Consider the following 20,115-nt stretch of genomic DNA (forward strand, 5'->3'; position numbering starts at 1 on the left):
ACAGCTCTCTCTCTCTCTCTCTCTCTCTCTCTCTCTCTCTCTCTCTCTCTCTCTCTCTTTCCATCTCTCTCTCTCCATCCATCTATCTATCTCTCCATCCATCTATCTATCTCTCCATCTATCTTTCTACCTACCTATCTATCTATTCCTATCTGTCAATTTATCTACAAAACACATAGAAAGCAGTTCCAAGGTAACCTTGGCAGGAAGAAGGTGCTGGCTTCTGGGAGACCAAGAAAGGCTTCATGCAGAAGATCTCATTTGAATGGAATATCAAAGAAATCTGAGGTTCCATGAGTCAGAGATGAGAAGGGAGAGCATTCTAGGCCTAGGGATCACCAAGGCACAGAATCAGGAGATGTTTTGTCATGTGTGAGGAACAATGAAAAGACTAAAATAACTGGAGTAGCCAGGCTGGAAAGATAAGATGGGACTAAGGGCTTTAAATGCCAAATAGAAAAATTTATATTTGATCCTAGAGGTAATAATGGAGGCTTGGTGGTATAGTGGATAGAGTGCTGGGCCTGGAGTCAGGAAAACCTGAGTTCAAATCTGGCTTCAGACTCTTTAGTTGTGTGACTCTGGGCACAACACTTAACCTTGTTTGCCTCAGTTTCCTCATCAGTAAAATGAGCTGGAGAAGGACATGGGAAACCATTCCAGTATCTTTGCCAAGAAAACCCCAGATTGAGTTACAAAGACTTGGACATGATTGAAAAAATGAGTAAATAGAAACAAAAAAGGTAACAGGGCCCATGTAGAGTTTGAGAAGAGAAATAACATAAGATTTGCAATTTAGGAAAATCCTTTTGGCAGCTACATGGAAAATGAGTTGAAATGGGGAAAAATTTGAGGCAAGGAGGCTATTAATGATGAGGAAGTTGTTGTCTTAGTTTAGGTAAAAGTTATGAATTGGGGTGGTTATTGTGTGAGTAGAAAAGGATCCATGACTTTATCCATGTGAATGATAGAGCTCAACCTCTCTCTGGCTAAAGAAATTATGAGGAACAGCTAGGAAGAGTGGGTAGAGTACCAGGCTTGGAGTTGGGAGCACTTGGGTTCAAATCTGGCCTCAGATACTTCCTAGCTATGGGACCCTGGACAAGTCCTTGAACCCTGGTTACCTTGCTCTTGCTACTCTTCTGTCTTAGAATTGATACTAAGGTAGAAGGTAAGAGTTAAAGAAGAAGAAGGAGGAGGAGGAAGAGGAGGAGGAGGAGAAATAGAAATAGAAATTATGACTGAATAAATTCATCACAATGATGGTTGAGCTTCTGATAAGCCCTTTCACAATTAGCAGCCCAGGCCCTCAGATAACAATTGTGCCGTCTTCTGGACTTGTATGTTGTGATCCTCTCAAGCCTGTATTCTGCATGTGGAGCCTCGGAGAACTTGGAGTTTTCTCTCTGCCATGATGAGGAATTGGAGGCCCAATGAGCATGACCCAAACTCCCACATCTCTGTAATCATAGACTTTATTTATTTTAAACCTTTACCTTCTGTCTTAGTATCAGTTCTACAGAAAGCAATAAGGGGATGGTACAAGTGGGGTTAAATGATTTGCCCAGGGTCACACAGCCAGGAAGTGTCTGAGGTTAGATTTGAACCCAGGACCTCTTGATTCTAGGCCTGGCTTTGTATCCACTGTGTGACCTAACTGTTCCCAGTTGAAGACTTCAAAAGTCATCTAGTCCGTCTAACCCTTTCATTTTACAGAAGAGGAGGCTGTGAGAGATGAATAATCTTGGCCGAGTAGTAGGCAGTAGTAGCAGAAAACTGGAATTTGAACCCATCTCTTTTCATCTGAATTCAGCGCTTGATTCTTCTGTAGCCCAATGCTTCCTCTCTGTAGTTGGTTTTGCTTGTGCTAGCCCAAGGGTGCATTGAGATTCATATGTATTTGGAGGAGAGGAGTTTCATTTATTTATTTATTTTGCATGGCAGTGCCTTGGGGCCTGGAGGGGGTTTGCCACCCTGTTTTCATCTTCAGAAATAGGGCTTTAGTGCTCCTCATCCCCTCTGGGACATGCTTCCCTCTTGGCTCTCAAGTCTTCCTGGTCTTGACCTAAATGTCAATTCAAGGAGAACCTTGGAGCTGATTTTCTAGGTTCGGTGCACCAGGCTGCTGGTGTTGGTCGAGTCATTTTTCAGGGGATGTAGGACTGCTGGGAAGTGTGGGGTCTCTGGGGAAGAATGTGCTTCATGGAAGAAAAGACTGGGCTGCCTGAAAATGGGGGAGGCTGTTCCCTAATGAGCTCCCCAGGATCCTTCTGAAGGATCAAGTTCCTTCTGTCTAGAATGTTTCCGAGGCTTACTTTCCAGGCTTTCAGCCTGCAGAAGAAATCTCACTATCCATGAGGAAATGCTGCTTGAAGCACAGTCATTCATTCAACAAACACCAAGCCATGTGATAAGTGCTGGTTCCCAGCAGGAAATACATCAAACTACCAGGATAGGATTGTTAGAGAACACAGGAATTCAGTTTAACAAATGTTTGTTAACAAATATTTTAAACACAAATAACAAAAATTTTAAAGCATCTTAACAGGCATCAAGGTACTTTTCTAGGATTTGAAGCTAGAGAAATATTGCACAATCCCTGTCCCAAAGGAACTGGGGTCTATTCCTGCTGTGAGCAAAGGCATAGAGGTGGCAGAAGCTTTGGCAACTTTCCTGGAGCCTGGGTAGGGTGGGTGACCTTTGGACTGGGAGGGCTGAAGGGGAGCCCTTTCTAGAGTCAGGGGATGAATAAAAAATGGCCACTGACAGGTATTTATAGCCGGAGAAGTCCTCGATGAGTACAAGAAGTGTGTGTTTGTTCTTGGCAGCTCCCACTGACAAATTCTTTGATGGATGGTTGGGCAGACAGTGGGGTGAATAACACCCCAATAATAATGATCATTGCAGCTAGCACTTAGAGAGTGCTTTGAGGTTGGAAAAATGCTGCACAAATATCTCATTTGATCCTCACTACTACCCTGGGAGGTAGATCCTATTATTATTCTCATTTTACATGTGAGGAAATGGAGGCAGATGGAGGTGACATGACTTGCCCAGGTTTGCAGAGGTAATAACTATCTAAAGCAAGATTTGAACTTGGGTTTTCTTGACTCCAGATCCAGCTCTATCCACTGTGATACCTCAGGTTGGCTGGCTCATGGCCGATTTGGCCAAGACCAGAAGGACATAGGCTGGGTTTGGCCTTGTACAGGTGGAAAATTTGCCACCCCTGAGCTACCTTCCCAGCATCCTTTTAAGTACGTCCTCATTTGTACAGGGGCTTGGGAGAGAAATTTGGCTGAGACCCACGCCACAGGGCTCTTTTGGGGCTTGCTTTGGTAAAGTGCTGCAGGTGTGAGTCTCTGGCTCTCTTTGCTCTGCCCACTTGACTGAAAGAATCCTTTTCTTTTCCCTCTCTTTTTGATTATTATTAAAATCCTCCATATTTTTAAATCCTAGGAGTATTTATTCATTTTTACTCCTGTAGCCAAACCAATCTGGTTGGCTAGTCCCCAGTGTAAGGCAGAGAGAGAGGGAAGGAAGGAAGGAAGAGGGCGGAGATAAGGCCCTCTGGACGAGGAGGTCCCCTTCTCTCCTGCCCAGGCTACAGCAGTCAGCGTGGTGCTGAGAGCTAGAATCTGAGGGGCCTCTGCTGAGAGGAGAGGCCGAGGGAGCTGGACACCTTCTCTGGGTCTGGGAAGGGCTGTGGCTCTGGGGCTTGCTCTCCCTTTTCCCCTGGGGGAGGGGAGGGGAGCCCTTGGTTGGGTGGGAGAGAGGAAGGCAAATAGAGGCCCCAGGCTCGGACTGGATCGGAGCCTGGCAGCAGGGCCCACGGCGAGGGGGAGACCTGGCAGAAGACATTCTCCCTTAGCAGGTCTGAGACATTCTGCTTCAGATCTAGAAGGCATGTTCTAGAGAGCATCTAATCGAGCCTACTCGTTTTACAGACGGGGAAACCGAGGCCTGGAGGACGGGAAGCGACTCCCCAGAGGTCCCAGCGAGATTCCCACAGGGCCCAAACAAGGGTCCAGACGAGGGTGGACGAGGCTTGGGGTCCCACATGGCCGAGGGTGGTGACGCCTCACGTTCTCTACCTTGCAGGGGGAGGACAAGGTGTTCCGCCGTGCCCCCTCATGGAGGAAACGCTTCCGGCCACGGGACCCCCACGGAGGGATGCTCAGCACCTCCGCCGAGACCCTCCCCACCAGCTTCCGGGTCTCCACCCTGGGGCCCTTGCAGCCCCCTCCGGCTCCGCCAAAGAAGATGCTGCCAGAAGGTGAGCCGGCCGCGAGGGTGCGCGTCCCCCCTCCCCGCTGGGGTGCGGGGCCGGGGGGGCCCTGGAGGCGAAGGTGGTGGTGGTGGTACGGGAGCCCCGGCCTGCCGGTCACTGCCCAAGGCTGGTCGCCGATCCCCGGCTCCCCGGCTCCCCTCGCTGACGCTGAACTAACGGTCTGGCCCCAGCCCCGGCCCGTGCTTGGCCCCCACGGCCCACCCCGCGCACTAACCCTGCTCTGTGTGTTCTTGCCGCTTCTGACTCCTCCCAGCTGGGACAGCCGGGTCACAGAGACTGGAGACCTCCACGGTTCGGACCTACTCCTGCTGAACTCCCCCCTACCTTCCCTACCCCGGGTCTGACGGGGGTGTGCCCGTGGCTCGGGGTAAGTGGGTAGGCCCTGTGCCAGCTGGGGATGGGCCCCGTCCTGCGGGGTGCCCCTTCCTGATGTCCCCCGGGAGAGCTGCCCCGTCCGTCCGTCCGTCCGTCCCTCTCGGGCTCCGGCCTCCTCACACGCCTGCTTTGTGCCCCGGTGCCCTGGCCTGGCCCTTTCTCTCCAGCACAGCGCCCTGCCTGGCCGTCCTCTTGCCTTTTCTGCCTCGCTTTGCTCTGGGGATCGAGGGAGGGGGGAGCGGAGCCCCGGAGGTGGGGCGGGTGGGGGGATCGGAGGCCCCTGGCCCGGCAGTCACCCCGGCCTCTTCCTAACTCCTCCCTTTCTTTCTCTGTGTCTGTCTTTCCTAGTTCATTCCCATTATCTCTATGGACACATGCTCTCCGCCTTCCGGGACTAGCCACGGCCCAGCCGGCCTCCTCCTCGGCCTCAGTGGCCTGGCCGGCTCGATCCCCTCCTGCTTGTCCCCTTTCCAGTAGTCCCCAGTCTTGTCTGTGATTTTCCAGTGGCCCCGGATCTCAGCATATATTCATTCTCTAGCGCTGACCCTCGTCCCTTTCGTCCGTGTGTTTCATGAGGCTTTGGCTGGGGCCTCCGCGTGCCAGGCACGGCCCCGCGGATGGGTCACTCTCCGACTGCAGGGGAGAGAAGGCAGCAAGGCCAGGGGGAAAGGACTCCTTCCCCTTCTTCTGAATCCCTGGCCCGTTCCCGTGACCCTGGAGCGAGGGCCAGGCCTCGTGGTGTCCGCAGAGAAGCGTGAACTCTGGCTCTGGTCTCAGCCTCCTTCCTTCTAGAGTCCCCTCTGGGCCCTGAGAGTGTTTCTGCCTAATAACTGATTTTGACACCCTGTGACAGCTTCTACATTAGCAATAGCCACAGAAACAGCTCTCGGGGCTTCCTGAGGGTTTCAAGGGACCTTGAAATCTTCCAAAAAGGCAGGAGAACAGAGCAAAGGGCTTCAGCTAGGCTTGGGGCATGGGGAGAGTGAAACAGCAGGAATATCTCCACCACCAGATGAGGTTCCGGCTCAGTCTCTCTGGGATCCAAGCCCCAGGCTCTGGCCAAAGAGAATTTTAGGAAGAATGGGGTGGACCAGCAGGCCGGCTTGGGACCAGTGTGGGAAAAGGGATGAGAAGAAAGGAAATACAAAATGGCAGGCCAAGTGTCCACCATGGGGAAAACCCCTTTCTTCAGTCAGATATTCAGGTAGGTGGGAGGGGAGAGCAAGCAGTCTTCTGTTAGCAATAAGCCACGTGTGGCCATGAGAGCTCTTCCCTCTCCTCTTACTCCCCAGGTTCTGGCAGGACGGCTGGGGTGGTGGATATTTTGTGTTCTTTTGGCAACACTATCCTCAGAAAATATGCTAGAAGAATGCCATAGATTTACACTGGCTCAAAAAATTGGGGTTTGAGAGAGGAGCAGGCAAGGATTCTCCACCGCTTCCTCCCCAAGGATGGAAGTAGGAAGAGAGGGATGAGGAGATCCACTTCTCTGAAGAGGGTAATGGTATCTGTATCCTTTTAGGCTTAAAATCTCATAGAAAATAACCCTACTTTGCAGTCTTCTGACTCTTGCCATAGATTCCTCCTTCCCTCTGTCCTGAGTCTGCTCTCTGTCCTGGGAGTGTCCCAGAAACAGGAGTTCTCAGGAAATCCTCCTCCTTGTATTCTTTTCCCACCAAGAGATAGTGCAGGTGCCTGGAGTTTGTGTCAGCGGTGAGTGGCTGGTGTGGGGGACTCGAGTTTTAGAGTAAGGAGACAGAGAAAATGACCAGTTTCCCAGGACCTCTACAACCCACTGTCCTTCCTGGGTCTCTCTCCAGAAGAGAGCTAAAGCTTTACCATTCTTCAGGTAGGCATTCCTGTAGGACTTGAGCCAGTGTGCTGGTTTGTCTGCTTAGCTTTTGACCTGGGCTTAGATAAGAGGCAGACTGAGGCAGCAGAGCGACCTGCCTACCTGGAGTGATGATGCCCCAGGAGGGGCCCAGCATGGTGCTAGCTCTCAACCTGGTCCTTTGTAATGGGAGGAAGAGGAACCATAAACCTCTGTCTGCCAGGATGGATGCTTCTGCAGCTGGGGAACCGATGAGCCTGCTCCTTGGGCGGTTTAGGCAAGTGGGAAGGAATCTTGGGGGACCTGTCCTCTTGCCGGGCCCTCGCCTCCCCTTTGGGACTTCTGTGCTCATAGGGCACCTGCTCCCTTCCCCCCAAGCTGATGGAGGTGGTGGAGCTGGAATGTTTAACCAGAAATGAGTGGGAAGGAGACTAGGCAGAGAGAAGAAATTCTGTTACAAGACCAGACTTTTGGGTTATAGAGTATTAAATGTTAAGATCCTGGGATTGGGCATCTAGGATCATGGGGATTGCAGCAACATCTGAATCCTTTAAAGGACTTGATTATTTTCCTTTTGTCAACATCCCACTGTAAATGGGCTGTGCTGAATGAGAGACTAGGCCAACAGCTGCAGCTCCAGCCTCCTCTCCCTGGGCCCTTAATGTTGACCTGCCCCAACTGGCCTGATCACAGGACTAGAGAGATGGAACACATCCTTCCAAGGGCTGTTGGGAAGTGGAGGGGGGGGGCTGGACCTGCGTCACGCTGTGGTAGTGGGGTGTTGTCTCCATGTATACCTTGCCTAAGACTCAATATCTTTTTTATTTGGAGAGTCGCTAGTGACCCCAGCCCCCCTCACCAGCCTCCTCTGTCTCGTCAGGTCCTTCTTCCTCAGTACTGTATCAGATCACTGCATCAGGAATGGGTGTGCAGCGCCCCTCTGTGTGTGTGTATGTGTGTGTGTATGTGTGTGTGTGGCAGGGGGTGTGTATGTAACAATAAACAACCCGGTTTTAAAACAACCTACACATCGCCTCTGGTCCTCTTGAATGTCGATGTTGTTCTGGGGCGAGAGCTCCCTGGAGGCTGCTTCTGGGCTGACATTCGGGCAGTAAAAATAAGGCTTTTTATGCCATCAAGAACCTGCTTGACTGCCCATCACTTCACTCTCTCAGGAGAGAAGACTGAGGACGTGGGGGGTGAAGACAAGGAAGGGAAAGAGTGTGCTTTGAAATGTGGAAGCACAGCAAGGAAGAAGGTAACCAGTATCCAGAATTGAAGACTAGGGAGGCCCTGAAGCTGGATCTCAGGAAGAATTGCCTTCTGGGCAGGAGTGTTAGGTTGCCTAGAGAGCTGGTGGGTCCAAGAATGTGAGGAATCCCAGGCCCTTGCCCTTAAGTCAGAGGAGCTTCAGGTTAGACGTGCCCAGCAGGAGGGAGAATGACTGGCAGCTCTTTGGCACAATCAACCAACCCAGTGATTCTGTGACTTTCCTTTCCCAAGTCTCCTCCTTGTAAAAGAAGAGAAATTGAGGAAGACAAGGATAAGGGGATGGACCTCTGGTGATACATATTCAAAAGGAGTGGGGATGAAAACAACACCCTTGCCTTCCAGATGACCCCCCAAGACCCCAGCACACAATTAGGATTTTCACTGAGGGCTCCATCTAGGTATAGAATGCATGAGGGCTCCAAGTGTTCCTGCAGTCATTTGCAGGCAGTTTGCCCAGCTAACCCATCATTTCCATCCCCCTGATAGTTGTCATTCCCTATTCCTTCTCCTCCACCCCCTCATGCACCCCCATGTTTCTGGCCACTAGAGAGATTCTTATGACAGGGAAGGAAGAGATGTGCCCAGGCAGGGGAGAGGAGCCACCTACAGAGGGCTCACAGGTAGATTCCCAACCTCCCAGGGCAGAAATGATGTAGGTACAGCAGTCTGCAAACCTGGAAGGGCCCCATAACTGAAAGCTGTGATGATCATTACTTCCTTAGGATCCATTCAGCTGCCATGAAGGCCCTGGATTTCTGGGCACTAGCAGAATTCAATAAGGGGGGCAGCTCAGTGAATTGAGAGCCAGGCCTAGAGACGAGAGGTCCTAGGTTCAAATCTGGCCTCAGCCACTTCCCAGCTGTGTGACTCTGGGCAAGTCACTTGACCCCCCATTGCCCACCCTTACCACTCTTCTGCCTTGGAGCCAACACACAGTATTGACTTCAAGACAGAAGGTAAGGGCTATAAAAAAAAATTGAGCAAGGGATTTATTTACACAGTATTGGTCACATTTACAAGTGTCTACAAGGACATCGAAATCAGAGTGCTCAACAGTTAACCGACTGCTTTCTAATCGAAATTAATTTCCATACTCAACTCTCTCTAGGACTGAGCCCAGCCATTTTTTGTCAGGGAGTAACATTCCTTTCTCCTTTCCCTGGATCTCCTGGCAGACTCCCTTCTTATTCCTGTCATGATCTCTATCCTCCCTTACCTCTGCCTGTCTTTGGAAGAAGAAGCAACAACATCCTATTCCAGCCCCTTGACATGCACCATCTATAAGTCAGCAAGGAGTCCACTCCATATGTACCCAGGAATAAAAATCATACCTGTCTGTTTCCTATGGTTATGCGATTCTTCCACTTCATATGTCATTTTGTTGTTGGGAGCAGCTGGGTGGCTCAGTAGATTGAGTCAGGCCTAGAGACCTGAGGTCCTGGGTTCAAATCTGGCCTCAGATACTTCCTAGCTCTGTGACTCTGGGCAAGTCACTTAACCCCCATTGCCTAGTCCTTACTGTTCTTCTGCCTTAGAATGAATTGATTCTAAGATGGAAGGTTAGGGTTCTAAAAACAAACAAACAAAAAGGTCATTTTGTCACAAGTGCTAAGTGTCAAATGTGTGGTACAGACAAGTGCCATGGGAGGCAGTGATCCTCCTGGGGGCCAGGGTGGCAGGGGAAAGTTTTATGAAGGAGATGGAAATTAATATGAGTCCTGAAGGATAGGTAGGCTTAGAGTAACTGGAGAGAAAAGCTATTGTGGTACAGTATAGTGGTTCTCAAACTTTTTGGTCCCAGGACCCATTTATACTCAAAAAAATTATTGAGGACCCCCCCCAAAGGGTTTTTATTTATGGGGTCCTATCTGTTGATATATGCTGTTTTAGAAATTCAAACATTATATATTACAAAAATAGTTTTGATTTTGTTGACCCCCCGAACTGCCTTGGGAACTTCCAGGGGTCCCTAGACCTTAGTTTGAAAACTATTGGTATTGTGGGAAGAGAATACTGGTGGGCTGGGGCTAGATGAACCTGATTTAAATCCTATCTCCAGTACTTATTTGCTTATAGCCACTGTCAAAACTCTCTGAGCCTTAATTTCCTTGGGCTTGAAACAATGGAGTTGGGCTATGTGATGTTTAAAGTCCCTCTAAATCATATGAGTCAGTGAGAATGTTTGGAGGTGACTGTGGCATCCGGAACCAGCCACTGTTCCCAAGATGGTCTGCCAAAGGCAGAATCTGGTGGGGCGTCCAGCCAGTTCCCAAGCCCTGGAAGCTCTTTTACAGGAGCGCCCAAGATCCCATCTCTTTGGGGCTACTCTGTGACCTCCGAGTTTTCAAACAAGCGAACAGGATCTGAAAAGTTCTTGAGAGATTAGATCACTGGACTGAATCTGAGATGAAATTTAATCAAAATAAACATCAAGTCTTATAGTTGCGTTCAGAAAATCAGTCTTACAAGGACAAGACTGGAGAGGCATGGCTAGATGACAGTTTGTCCAAGAAAGATCTGGAAGTTTTGGGGAACTCTGAACTGAGATCTCCATTGGAGATCTCTTTCCACACTGATGTCAAATCACGACTCTTTAAGTCTGGCCATTTGACCATTCCTTAATGCATGTCAATGTGTTATCAGGAAGATCCAAGTTCAAATCCCACTTTGGACAGGTCACTCTAGGCAAATTGCTTAAAAAACAAAAACCCTTTTTCTGCCTCAAATTTCCTCACCTGTAAAATGGGAAATAAGAGCACCTACCTCTCAAAGTTGTGAGGAACAAATATGATATTTGTAAATCACTTTGCAAATGCCAAAGTAATATAAAAGTGTATAAGAATAATATGAGATATTAATAAATGAAAACCTAATAATGATTCCAAAGAAAAGATTATGAGAGCTATTTCCCTTTTCATGGCAGAGGCATGAAGCAAAGCATTATATACACTGTCAGATGGCCCCACTGTTCACTTATATAACCCGAATGGAGCCTCTCTCCACTTACATGTTTTTCTTTCCTACAAGGCATCATGGTACAGTGAAAAGAGTTTTGTCTATCTCTGGAGTCTGGAAGACTTGAGAGTTCAAGTCTGGCCTCAAACACTTACTAGCTGTGTGACCCTGAAGAAACCATGTAGCCCTTGCCCATCTCAGTTTCCTCATCTGTAAAATGGAGATAATAGTAGCTACCTCACGCGCTTAGCTCAGTGTCTGACACAGAGTAGGATCCTCACAAATGTTTATTTCCTCCTTTGGATCACATCCTGACTGATGCTCATTACCATTGTGACCTTAGCAAAGTCCCTTAAGCCTTCAGTCCTCAGTTTTTCTCACCTGTGAAATGATTACATTGCACTAAATGGCTTCCAAGCATCAAATGAGATGCTTAGCACAGTGCCTGGCACATAGTGGGTGCTATATACATGTAAAATAATAAATAAATATATAATGATAATTAGTAGATGACATTAAATAACATGTATAATATAAAATGTAATAAATATAAATAAGAGTGCTCAATAAATATTCCCTTCCTCCCTACCCCAACCCTTCCAGGTGCTTTCCAGCTCTAGAACTGTGAGGCCAGAGAAAGACTTAGTTCCCAAGACATGGAGGATGAGGGGAGAACAATTAGTTTTAGAAATGATTGGAATGTAAAAACAAAAGGCATGAATCTTTTTTTAAAAATAGGACAGAATGAGATATTTTATTCAATGCTTTGTTAAGATTCAGATGACACAGGAGCAGCTAGGTAGCTCAGCGGAAAAGCACACCAGCCTTGGAGATGGGAGGTCCTGGGTTCCCTTTTTTCATGGGGCACTTCCTAGCTGGGTGACCCTCACTGCCTAGCCCTTGTTGCTCTTCTACCTTGGAACTGATACTTAGTACTGATTCGAGGAAGGTAAGGGTTTAAAAATTAAAATGTCTCTTCAACATTCCCCAGATCTGCTCAGTTTAGTAACCCTGTTAAAAAAAATGGCATGAGTGTCTGCCATCTTGTTCTTGCTGAGGCCACACTGGTTCTGCTGTCACTGCTGCCTTCCGAGGTACTCACTAACCATCATAACGTCTAGAATTTTCCCAGGAACTGGGTCAAATTCACTGGACTCTAGTTTGTAGACTCTTCCCTCTCCTGAAACTGCAGCCTTTGCCTTTCTCTAGACCTTTGGTTCATACTCTGCTCTCAGTTTCCTCATCTGTAAAATGGGGATGGCACCTACCTCCTAGAGGTGTTGTGAGGAACAAATGAGGTCATATTTGTAGATCACTTTGCAAAGATTAAAGTAATATAAAAGTGTAATACCATTGAGAGTATAATTGTGATCAGATCCACCAGTTCTAATAACCTAGGATGTAGTTCAGCTGGCAGAGGCAACTTTTGTTAATCAGCAGCAGCTAAGGTCCCTCTTAGTACAGAATCTCTTCGCTCATCTAGATGATCAATTCCCCACCAACCATTTTTGTTCTGGATTTTCCTGTCCCTAGGGCAGGGAAGACAGGAGTAAAATAAGGGGTTAACCTTTCCACTTTTTATCAGGTGTCAGTTGTCTTTTTTTTTTAACCTTTGCCTTATATCTTGGAATTGATATGAAGTATCTTCCTTAATATGATATATTAAGAATATGTCTTTCTAACTTCAGTTACAACTTATCTATTGCACCATCTAGCTACCCCTACTCTTCTGTACATACCTTTTAAAAAAACATCTAGAAGGCAGCTGGGTGGTTCAGTGGATAGGGAGCAAAGCCTGGAGACAAGAGATCCTGGGTTCAAATGTGATCTCAGACACTTCCTAATGGTGTGAACCAGGGCAAATCATTTAACCCTTTTTGCCTAGTGTTTACCACTCTTCTGCCTTGGAATTGATACTTAGTATTGACTCTATGATGGAAGGTAAGTGTTTAAAAAAATCTACGTGGGGAAGAATTATTTATCTTTGTAGCTTCAGCATTTCATGGTTGAGATTTTATCTCCCTAGAATTTTAATCCATGGTGTCCCTTTTTTGAACCCTTTAAAATCTGCTCTCCTCAAATCTGGGGTACCCATCAGGCTTTGCCACATTTTCCTTTCCTTTCCTGTTATAAACTCAAGAAGGGAGTGATGTTTCCTCCCCATTGCTGCCTCAGGAAACAGTAACGTTCTATGAGTGAGAATCAGACCAGAATAAATAGGATTCTCCTCCATTGGTTTCTTTGCCTTTCAGAAGATAAAATTGTCAGGAAGGCAAGTCAGGCTGTCATCTGCTGCTATGCTTTAGTCAGAACTCCAGCAGTTTTGGAGATAGTTGAACTCTCCCATCGTTACTCTTTTTATCATACCTCTTGCCAAATTTGTGATTTGGGGGGGGGGTGATGTTTCTTTTTTATTTTTTAAACCCTCACCTTCCATCTTATAATCAATACTGTGTATTGGTTCTAAGGCAGAAGAGCAGTAAGGACTAGGCAATGGGGGTTAAGTGACTTGCCCAGGGTCACATGTGATATTTTTGAACCCTGTATCTGTTACCTCTTTTCTATCTAGCTGGTCTGTAATATGACATTTCTTGCATCTTTGTCCTCTTCTCTAACATGACAACCACCATAGTTGAGGCCCTGTGACTCCTTTCCTAGACTATTTCAACAACCACTTCATTGGATTCTCAGCTTCCAGTAATAATAGCTAACATTTTATATAGTGGCTTCAGGTTTGCATATCTTATCTCATTCAATCCTCCCAACAACCTCAAGGGGTGTTTTGTTATTCAGTTGTATTTCAGCCATGTCCACCTCTTTGTGACCCCATTTGAGATTTTCTTGGCAAAGGTACTGGAATGGTGTGCCATTTCCTCTCCAGCTCATTTTATAAAGGAGGAAACTGAAGTGACTTGCCCAGGGTGACAACAGTAAGTGTCTGAGACCAAATTTGAACTTAGATGAGTCTTCCTAACTCCAGATGCTACATTATCCCTATTTTATAGATGAAGAAACTGAAGTTAAGTAACTTGCCCAGGGTTACACAGCTAGTAAGTGTCTTTGAGGCAGAATTTGAACTCAGGTCTTCCTGGTCCATCATTCTATCCACGTGCCACCCAGCTGCCTCAGAGTCTGGCCCTTTTCCAAGTCATCTTCCACACAGCTGCAAAAATCATTTTCCTAGAGCACAAGGCTGACTGTTTTATTCTTCTGCTCGAGATCCCTCAGAGGCAATAGAGATAGCCTTTAGGATAAAATGCAAACTTTTCAGATTGGCATTTAAGACCTGTTACGATTTAGCTCCTGCCTACCTTTCCAGACTCATCTTCATGTGTGCTGGGTACCAGCCAAACTAGACTATTGTATGTCTCCTGAACTGCCCCCAAATAGAATTCCCACTGTTCCTTCCAGACATTTTCTATTACTTTCCATCATTCCAGCCAGATCTACTTGCTATTTGCTAGTTTCAACATTTCAGCCCTAATCTATGTACCTTTTTTCAAAGGCAGCTTTGGAAGCCCTACCTGGCCTTGAATGAACTTCCTCCTCATCCCCACCTTTTAGAGCCCTGAGCTTTCTTTGAGGTCCATCCACATGCCATCTTCTGGGGGAAAGGTTTCCTGACCTTTTGCTAGAACTTTCTCTGACCCTTTCAGATGATCATGAATATATTTATTTGTTTATGTGTTATATTCTCCCTCTCCAAGTAAACTTCTTGTCTTTGTATTCCTGGCACCTAGCATAATACTTTGCACTGAATGAATTTTTATTGAGGAATATTTAATAACCAATTTGAGGCTGAGAGAGGGAATGCAATTTACCCTACTACCATGCTGGACCTCAGGTTAGGAAATATAGGGTGTGTAATGCACATATGAATGTGATCTAGGTTATTGAGATAACACACATTATCTTTTATTAAGAAATAATAATGTGATCAATTTTCTGAGCAGAAAAGGGGGCAGCTGGGTAGCTCAGTGGATTGACAGCCAGGCCTAGAGATGGGAGGTCCTAGGTTCAAATCTGGCCTCAGACACTTCCCAGCTGTGTGATCCTGGGCAAGTCACTTAACCTCCATTGCCTAGCCCTTCCCACTCTTCTGTCTTGGAATCAAGTATTGATTCTAAGGTGGAAGGTAAGAGTTTAAAACAAAACAAAAACAAACTAACAACCCCAAAACAAGAAAACCTTTTCTACCCCTTAAATAATTACTTTGTCACCACTGCTGTTGGACTAATGGCAAAGATCAGTACATCTCATGGTCTTGAGTTGGGGAAAAGTAAGGGAAGAGATGTTTCTGTGCTGAAAGACAATTGAACACACGATCACCTTCAAACCTTATTTGGTTTAATCACTATCCACCTCCCGGTAGGACTCCTAGACCTTTTCTCCTAGGATTGTGAGAAGCCAAGAGAAGAATCAAAGGAAAGGTATGAGGAAAGAGAAGGTACCTTAAGTCCAACTGTGTTCCTTTGCCTGTGAGGCACAGCGCTAAGAACATACAAAATGGGGTGACTTAAGTCATTGCTCCCCTCTTCTGTCCTCCTAAGATTTACATATGTGTGTTCCTCTAGTCTAAAATATAAACTCTTCGGCCTGATATTTGAAGCTCTCCATGATATGGTTCCCACTGGCCTTTTCAGACATTTTATATTATTCTTCTTCCTATGTTCATCTTTCTAACCAAATATCTACATGCTCTTTGTCAGTTTCAACATTCCCTCTCCAACCTTCATGCCTTTGGAGAGCTTGTTCCCCCATATCTAGAATGAATTCCCTTTTCATTTCACATCTTTGACTCTCTTCTAAGGTCAGCTCAGGTGCCATCTCCTTCATGAAACCTATGTGTTCCCCACTCCCACCTCCTTGGATTTTAGTGTCTCAACTTTGTAGATGGCCTCCTTAGCTGTGCCCCCACTGCAGAATGAAAGCCTCTTGAGTTAAGGGTCTAATTTGTTTTTACACTGGTTGCTCCAATGCCTCGCATAGGTCCTTGCACATGGCAGATATTTGATAAATGTTGGAATGAATTAGGGAGTGGCATAACATGGAATGGAATGGAATGGAATATAGTAGAGTAGAATATTTGTCAGGGGCACACCCTGGTGCCCTTCATTTGTTTTGTCTGAAACCTTTGCCAGGCTTTGCCAGAGAGGGTGGAAAGGCAGTGGTGGCCATAGTAGCCCTGCCCTGACTTTATCTCCCAATGACCTTATGAAGACTGATGCCACTAATTTTGTCTCTTCCCCCAAACTCCCTCCTCCCTCTCCCTTCCCTACCTTACTGCTTGAAACTCTACCCTCGGGAATGTGGCCAGTTTTCTGAGCAGAAAGGAAAAGGGAAATGGGGGTTGCTGGTACCCTCTCCACCCCTCCTTCCCCTATGGTTGTATTCTTCAGACAGCTAGATTTTTATTCATTTTTATTTTTTAAAAAAAGGAAATCTAAATAAGTTAGCAAAAAATAACAAAACAATGACAAAATCACACAATGCTTAGTAAAAAAAAAAAAAAAAAAAAAAGAGAAACAACCAATTCTTGAGATCCCCATTGCCATTTCTCTCCCTACCCCCACCCCAGCCTTCCCTAACCCCACTCTTGGGGCATCTGACTTTGGTGCAAGGAGACATTGGTCAAATGTCAACTTTATAAAAACAAAACAAGGCAAAACAAAACAACACTGGGAGGATCCCAATAATAGCTTGGCCCCCAGGCATACCTCGATAGAGCATTTCCCCTATCTATGACGGGCCCAGCCCAGCCACTGGAATCAGGGAGAGATGAGAGCATATGGACCATACGTACTGCCCAGGATCCTGGCCCCATCACTTACAATGTTTTTTGGGGGACAAGATGGAGAGGCATTTTGGAAAGGGGCAGTTTTCAAGCTGGTGTTCCCCTAGCCCAGGTTGACATGCAGGAGGGGGCACCCAATATTCCCTGATTTCTCTCCCTGGAGAGAAGGGAGCTGAAAAAACCAGCCAAATGGAGAAGACGCTTCCCTCTGAAGGCTGTGATCCAACCTCTTAGAGATGAGGGAAAGTCTCTGAGACTTGGTAGCTCCAGTGGGTGGCCTCCTGGTATTGGAACATCCAAGGCTATGAGATCTCTGCTTTGGAGGCAGTGGTAAAATCCATGGCCCTGAGCTCCTTGGAGAGCTTCCCCCACCTCATACCCAGCCTCAGTTTGGTATGGCTTCATCTGGAAAGGCCACAGAAACATCTTCCACCGTGATGCTGTCCACGATAGAAGTGAGGGAGTGTAGATTGTGGGCATCAGAAGTGTCGTCTGGGAGCAGATGGTCTAGGGTAGGGAGAAGAAAGTAGAATATTATCTCTAGGTTGGGGGCAGAGTGGAATTTGGAGCCCAGAAAAGGGGAGTAACCATATTGGAATAATGGAATGAGATAAGCATAAGTAGCCCTTGCCCCAAATGTGCAATCTCTATGTGCTAATGTGAATGTGTGCAAATGCATATATATGACTAGGAGATCCAGTTAGGGTAGATCAATCTCAGGCTCTATGTGACAAGTATCCTCTTTTTGTCTTGGGGAAAGTCTAAAGATTTTAGTGGGGTGAGAGTGAGATAGCAGAAGGGGGTAGGGGAAGAAAGGGCACAAACCACTCTTCTGACCAGTCATAGTGTTTGCTAGGGCAGGGATGGCTGATCCCTGGGGTCAGAGGGATAGAGGGAATAGGGTTGAGATACAAAGAGTGTGATGGAAACTGCCGTCTCTAGTTAGGGAGAACTGGGGCTTTAGGGTGAGATTGGGAACTTACCCCCAGGGTTGCTGCCAAACTCCAGTGTAGTGCCCCACTCAGGACTGCAGGAGGTACTGTGGGGGCTGCATTCATTGGGCACCTGTTAGACAGGGTCAGGGCATGGTGAGGAAATGCCAGGCATAGAAAACATTCCAATTCCCCAAGGTTTCCCCCTTTTAACTAACCCAGAAGAACCAGAACAAAAATCCCAGGGTCCATGGCTAAGGCTACCACTGTTAGGGGGAAATGCCCAGGCAAAACTACTGCTTAAATTTGACTCCAAGGATCTCCAAGTCCAGTTAACTTTTTACAGGTGCCATTGATTAGTTTGAGCTCTCTAATCCTCTGCCTATACTTCCACTGCAAAAATTGCCCTTGTCTGGGAGCCCACGACACGGGGATTCTCACTGTAGTCATCTTTAGTCAGCAGCCATCCCATAGTTCTCTCCTCACTCTATCTTTATGTTCTATGGCTATGGTGCCAGTGTGGTGATCCTGCTTAACACCCCTATGTTTCTGACTCCTAATCTAGAGGGGCTGGAATTTGCCATGAGGAAAAAGGGTTCTTCCTCTTCTTGTCTTGCAAAACAGAGCCCCCCACCTTCCTTGAGAAACTGGGGGGTATTTTCTTCCTGCTCAGCAGTTATCCCCTGGTCCCCTCATCTCTGGACTGGGGCAGAGCAGTCTTGAACCCCATGGCTTGTCACAGACTGCTGACACCATAATCCTCTGTTAAATGCTCAAATCAATATGTTTGGCTCCATCTCCATAAGGCAAACTAAGGTCCTACTCCAAGCCTCCCCCCGCCCCCCCCCCCCCGCCCCAAAGTCTTTCCTGACACTAGTCTTGAATGCCTTAATGCCTTTAACCCTGGTTGGGGTTAACCCCTTCCTACATGAGGTCATCCCACCCAATTCCCCTTCCCCTGAACCCAGATCTGCCCCCTAGGGGCCTTTTTAAGTTCTCCCATCTCTCCAGTCTCCCATTTTAGCATCCTCCTCATCCCCATCCTGTTTGTTAAGGATGGGAGTAGATGGGGATATGCATCCAGACACTCAGTGGCTACACCCAAGCATCTTCCTACCTGTCCTAGCTGCCCGACTTTTCTCCTTCCCATTGCAAAGAGCCCCATCCCTGCTTTTGGAAATCAAGTCCACCCCCATGCATCACTTACCCCTGGCTGAGGGCCCCCAGTGCGGTAGCACGCCACGTCCCGCTCCTCCTGGTTGAGGGAGCTGAGCAGTGTCTGGAGGCGCTCAATGTACTGGATGGCACTGCGCAGGATCTCCACCTTGGGCAGCCGCTGGTTGGGGTTGAGCAGGGTGCTCCTCTTGAGGGCCTCAAAGGCCTCGTTCACCTTCTTGAGTCTCCGCTTCTCCCTCAGGGTTGCTGCCCGTCTTCGATCCACAGAAACTGTCTTGCGCTTACACACCTTACAGGCCCAGGGCAAGCACTGGCCAGGGCAGTGTTCAGTGGCCCCAGAGCTCTTCTCCTCCAGCGGTACCCGGCCATCAGGGCCAAGGCCAAGGTCAGCCCGCTCGTAGCTTGGTGGCTCGAAGCCCTGGAGCCGGACAGGCAGGTAGTTTTCACTCTCATAGAAGCGGGGCTCCGGGTAGAAGTAGGGAGAAGTCTCGTAGAGCTCCATGGGGTCCTGAGATGTTTGCTCTTGCCACCAGCCCCCAGGCTCCTGCAACCCCTCAAACCCCTCACGCCAACTGCCGGGTGCCATTTAAACCCTTCCCGCTGGCATGGAATCAGAGATAAATATAGCCGACCCCTTGGAAACCTGAGCCTCCCTCTAAGCTGTTGCTGCACATCAGGACATTTACAGTGGATTAGATGTGATTCCCCCTTCCCTCTCCCCCCTCCCTCTGGCCCCCCCTGTCCCCTACCCCAGGCCAGCCTGCCCCAAGCAGGTCCAGTGGCTCCTGTGCACGAGGAGGGAGGGAGGCTGTCGGGTGTAATTTGATTAGTTTTCGTTTCTCTGAAGCCCCTGTGGGGCAAGGGAGGCGGGGAAGGCTGCACAGCATTCTTTCCTCATCTGCTCCTTTCAATTATGCCTAGCCAGGCAGCCTGCCCCCCCTTCCCCCGCCAGGTCCCTAAAGCACAAGACAGAGAGGAGAGGGGGGTAGGCGCTGCCTGGAAGGGACCCAGAGAGACCATCTCACCCACACCTCTGCCATCTAAAGGAAGCTCATGTAATCATCCCAATCTTCCGATATTCTGTCCCTGTTGTAAAGACACCAGTCTAGAGAAGGAGATGCCGTAAGCTCTTTGTGCTTCTTAAAAGCTACATAGCCTTCCTTGGGCAACTCACCCGCCCTGGTCAAGCTTCAGTTTCCTCATTTGAGATAGAAAGTTGAACATGTAACCCCTTAAATCTCCCTCAACTCTTCAGTTTTATGACACGATTCATAAGACTTCATTGCCAGAAAGTCCGTCCTTATGTCTAACCCATTGTGTTTTGTTGGAGTGTAAGCCCATAACTTCTTGTTAGGTTCTCAGAAGGGTGAAGGAAGCCAGCTGATGCCTGTCTGGGGACACAATAGTCATGGAATCCAGGGGGACAAAGGCTTCCTGGCTCTCACTTTTTTTTTTTTTTTCCAAAATGGCTTTGACATCCTTCCCTGTT

At 47.7% G+C, this 20,115-nt stretch overlaps 2 protein-coding genes across 11 annotated transcripts in view; one reads left to right on the top strand and one right to left on the bottom strand.

The window, feature by feature from the left end:
• The window catches only part of PPFIA4 (PTPRF interacting protein alpha 4), a 47,872-nt gene extending 42,053 nt beyond the window's left edge, over positions 1 to 5,819 (top strand). For 6 of the 10 annotated variants that reach the window (XM_044676829.1, XM_044676832.1, XM_044676828.1 and 3 more), the window contains 2 exons: positions 4,102 to 4,276; positions 5,015 to 5,819. In XM_044676829.1, the coding sequence (XP_044532764.1) occupies positions 4,102 to 4,276; positions 5,015 to 5,064 (225 nt within the window). In that variant the 3' untranslated portion in view covers positions 5,065 to 5,819. Of the gene's footprint in view, positions 1 to 4,101; positions 4,277 to 4,544; positions 4,604 to 5,014 lie in introns of those variants that run through there. The other 4 variants (XM_044676831.1, XM_044676835.1, XM_044676837.1 and 1 more) reach the window with 1 other exon arrangement.
• An 11,084-nt stretch (positions 5,820 to 16,903) lies between these two features.
• Positions 16,904 to 19,143, bottom strand: MYOG (myogenin). Its single transcript, XM_044675719.1, has 3 exons — positions 18,658 to 19,143; positions 17,502 to 17,583; positions 16,904 to 17,025 (listed from the first exon to the last, which is right to left on the bottom strand). The coding sequence occupies exons 1-3, from the start codon at positions 19,126 to 19,128 to the stop codon at positions 16,904 to 16,906; spliced, it is 675 nt and encodes a 224-aa protein (XP_044531654.1). The 5' UTR covers positions 19,129 to 19,143.
• Between the last annotated feature and the right edge of the window lie 972 nt (positions 19,144 to 20,115).

Source organism: Gracilinanus agilis, chromosome 4 (genome assembly GCF_016433145.1).
Source record: "Gracilinanus agilis isolate LMUSP501 chromosome 4, AgileGrace, whole genome shotgun sequence".
Classification (NCBI taxonomy): domain Eukaryota; kingdom Metazoa; phylum Chordata; class Mammalia; order Didelphimorphia; family Didelphidae; genus Gracilinanus; species Gracilinanus agilis.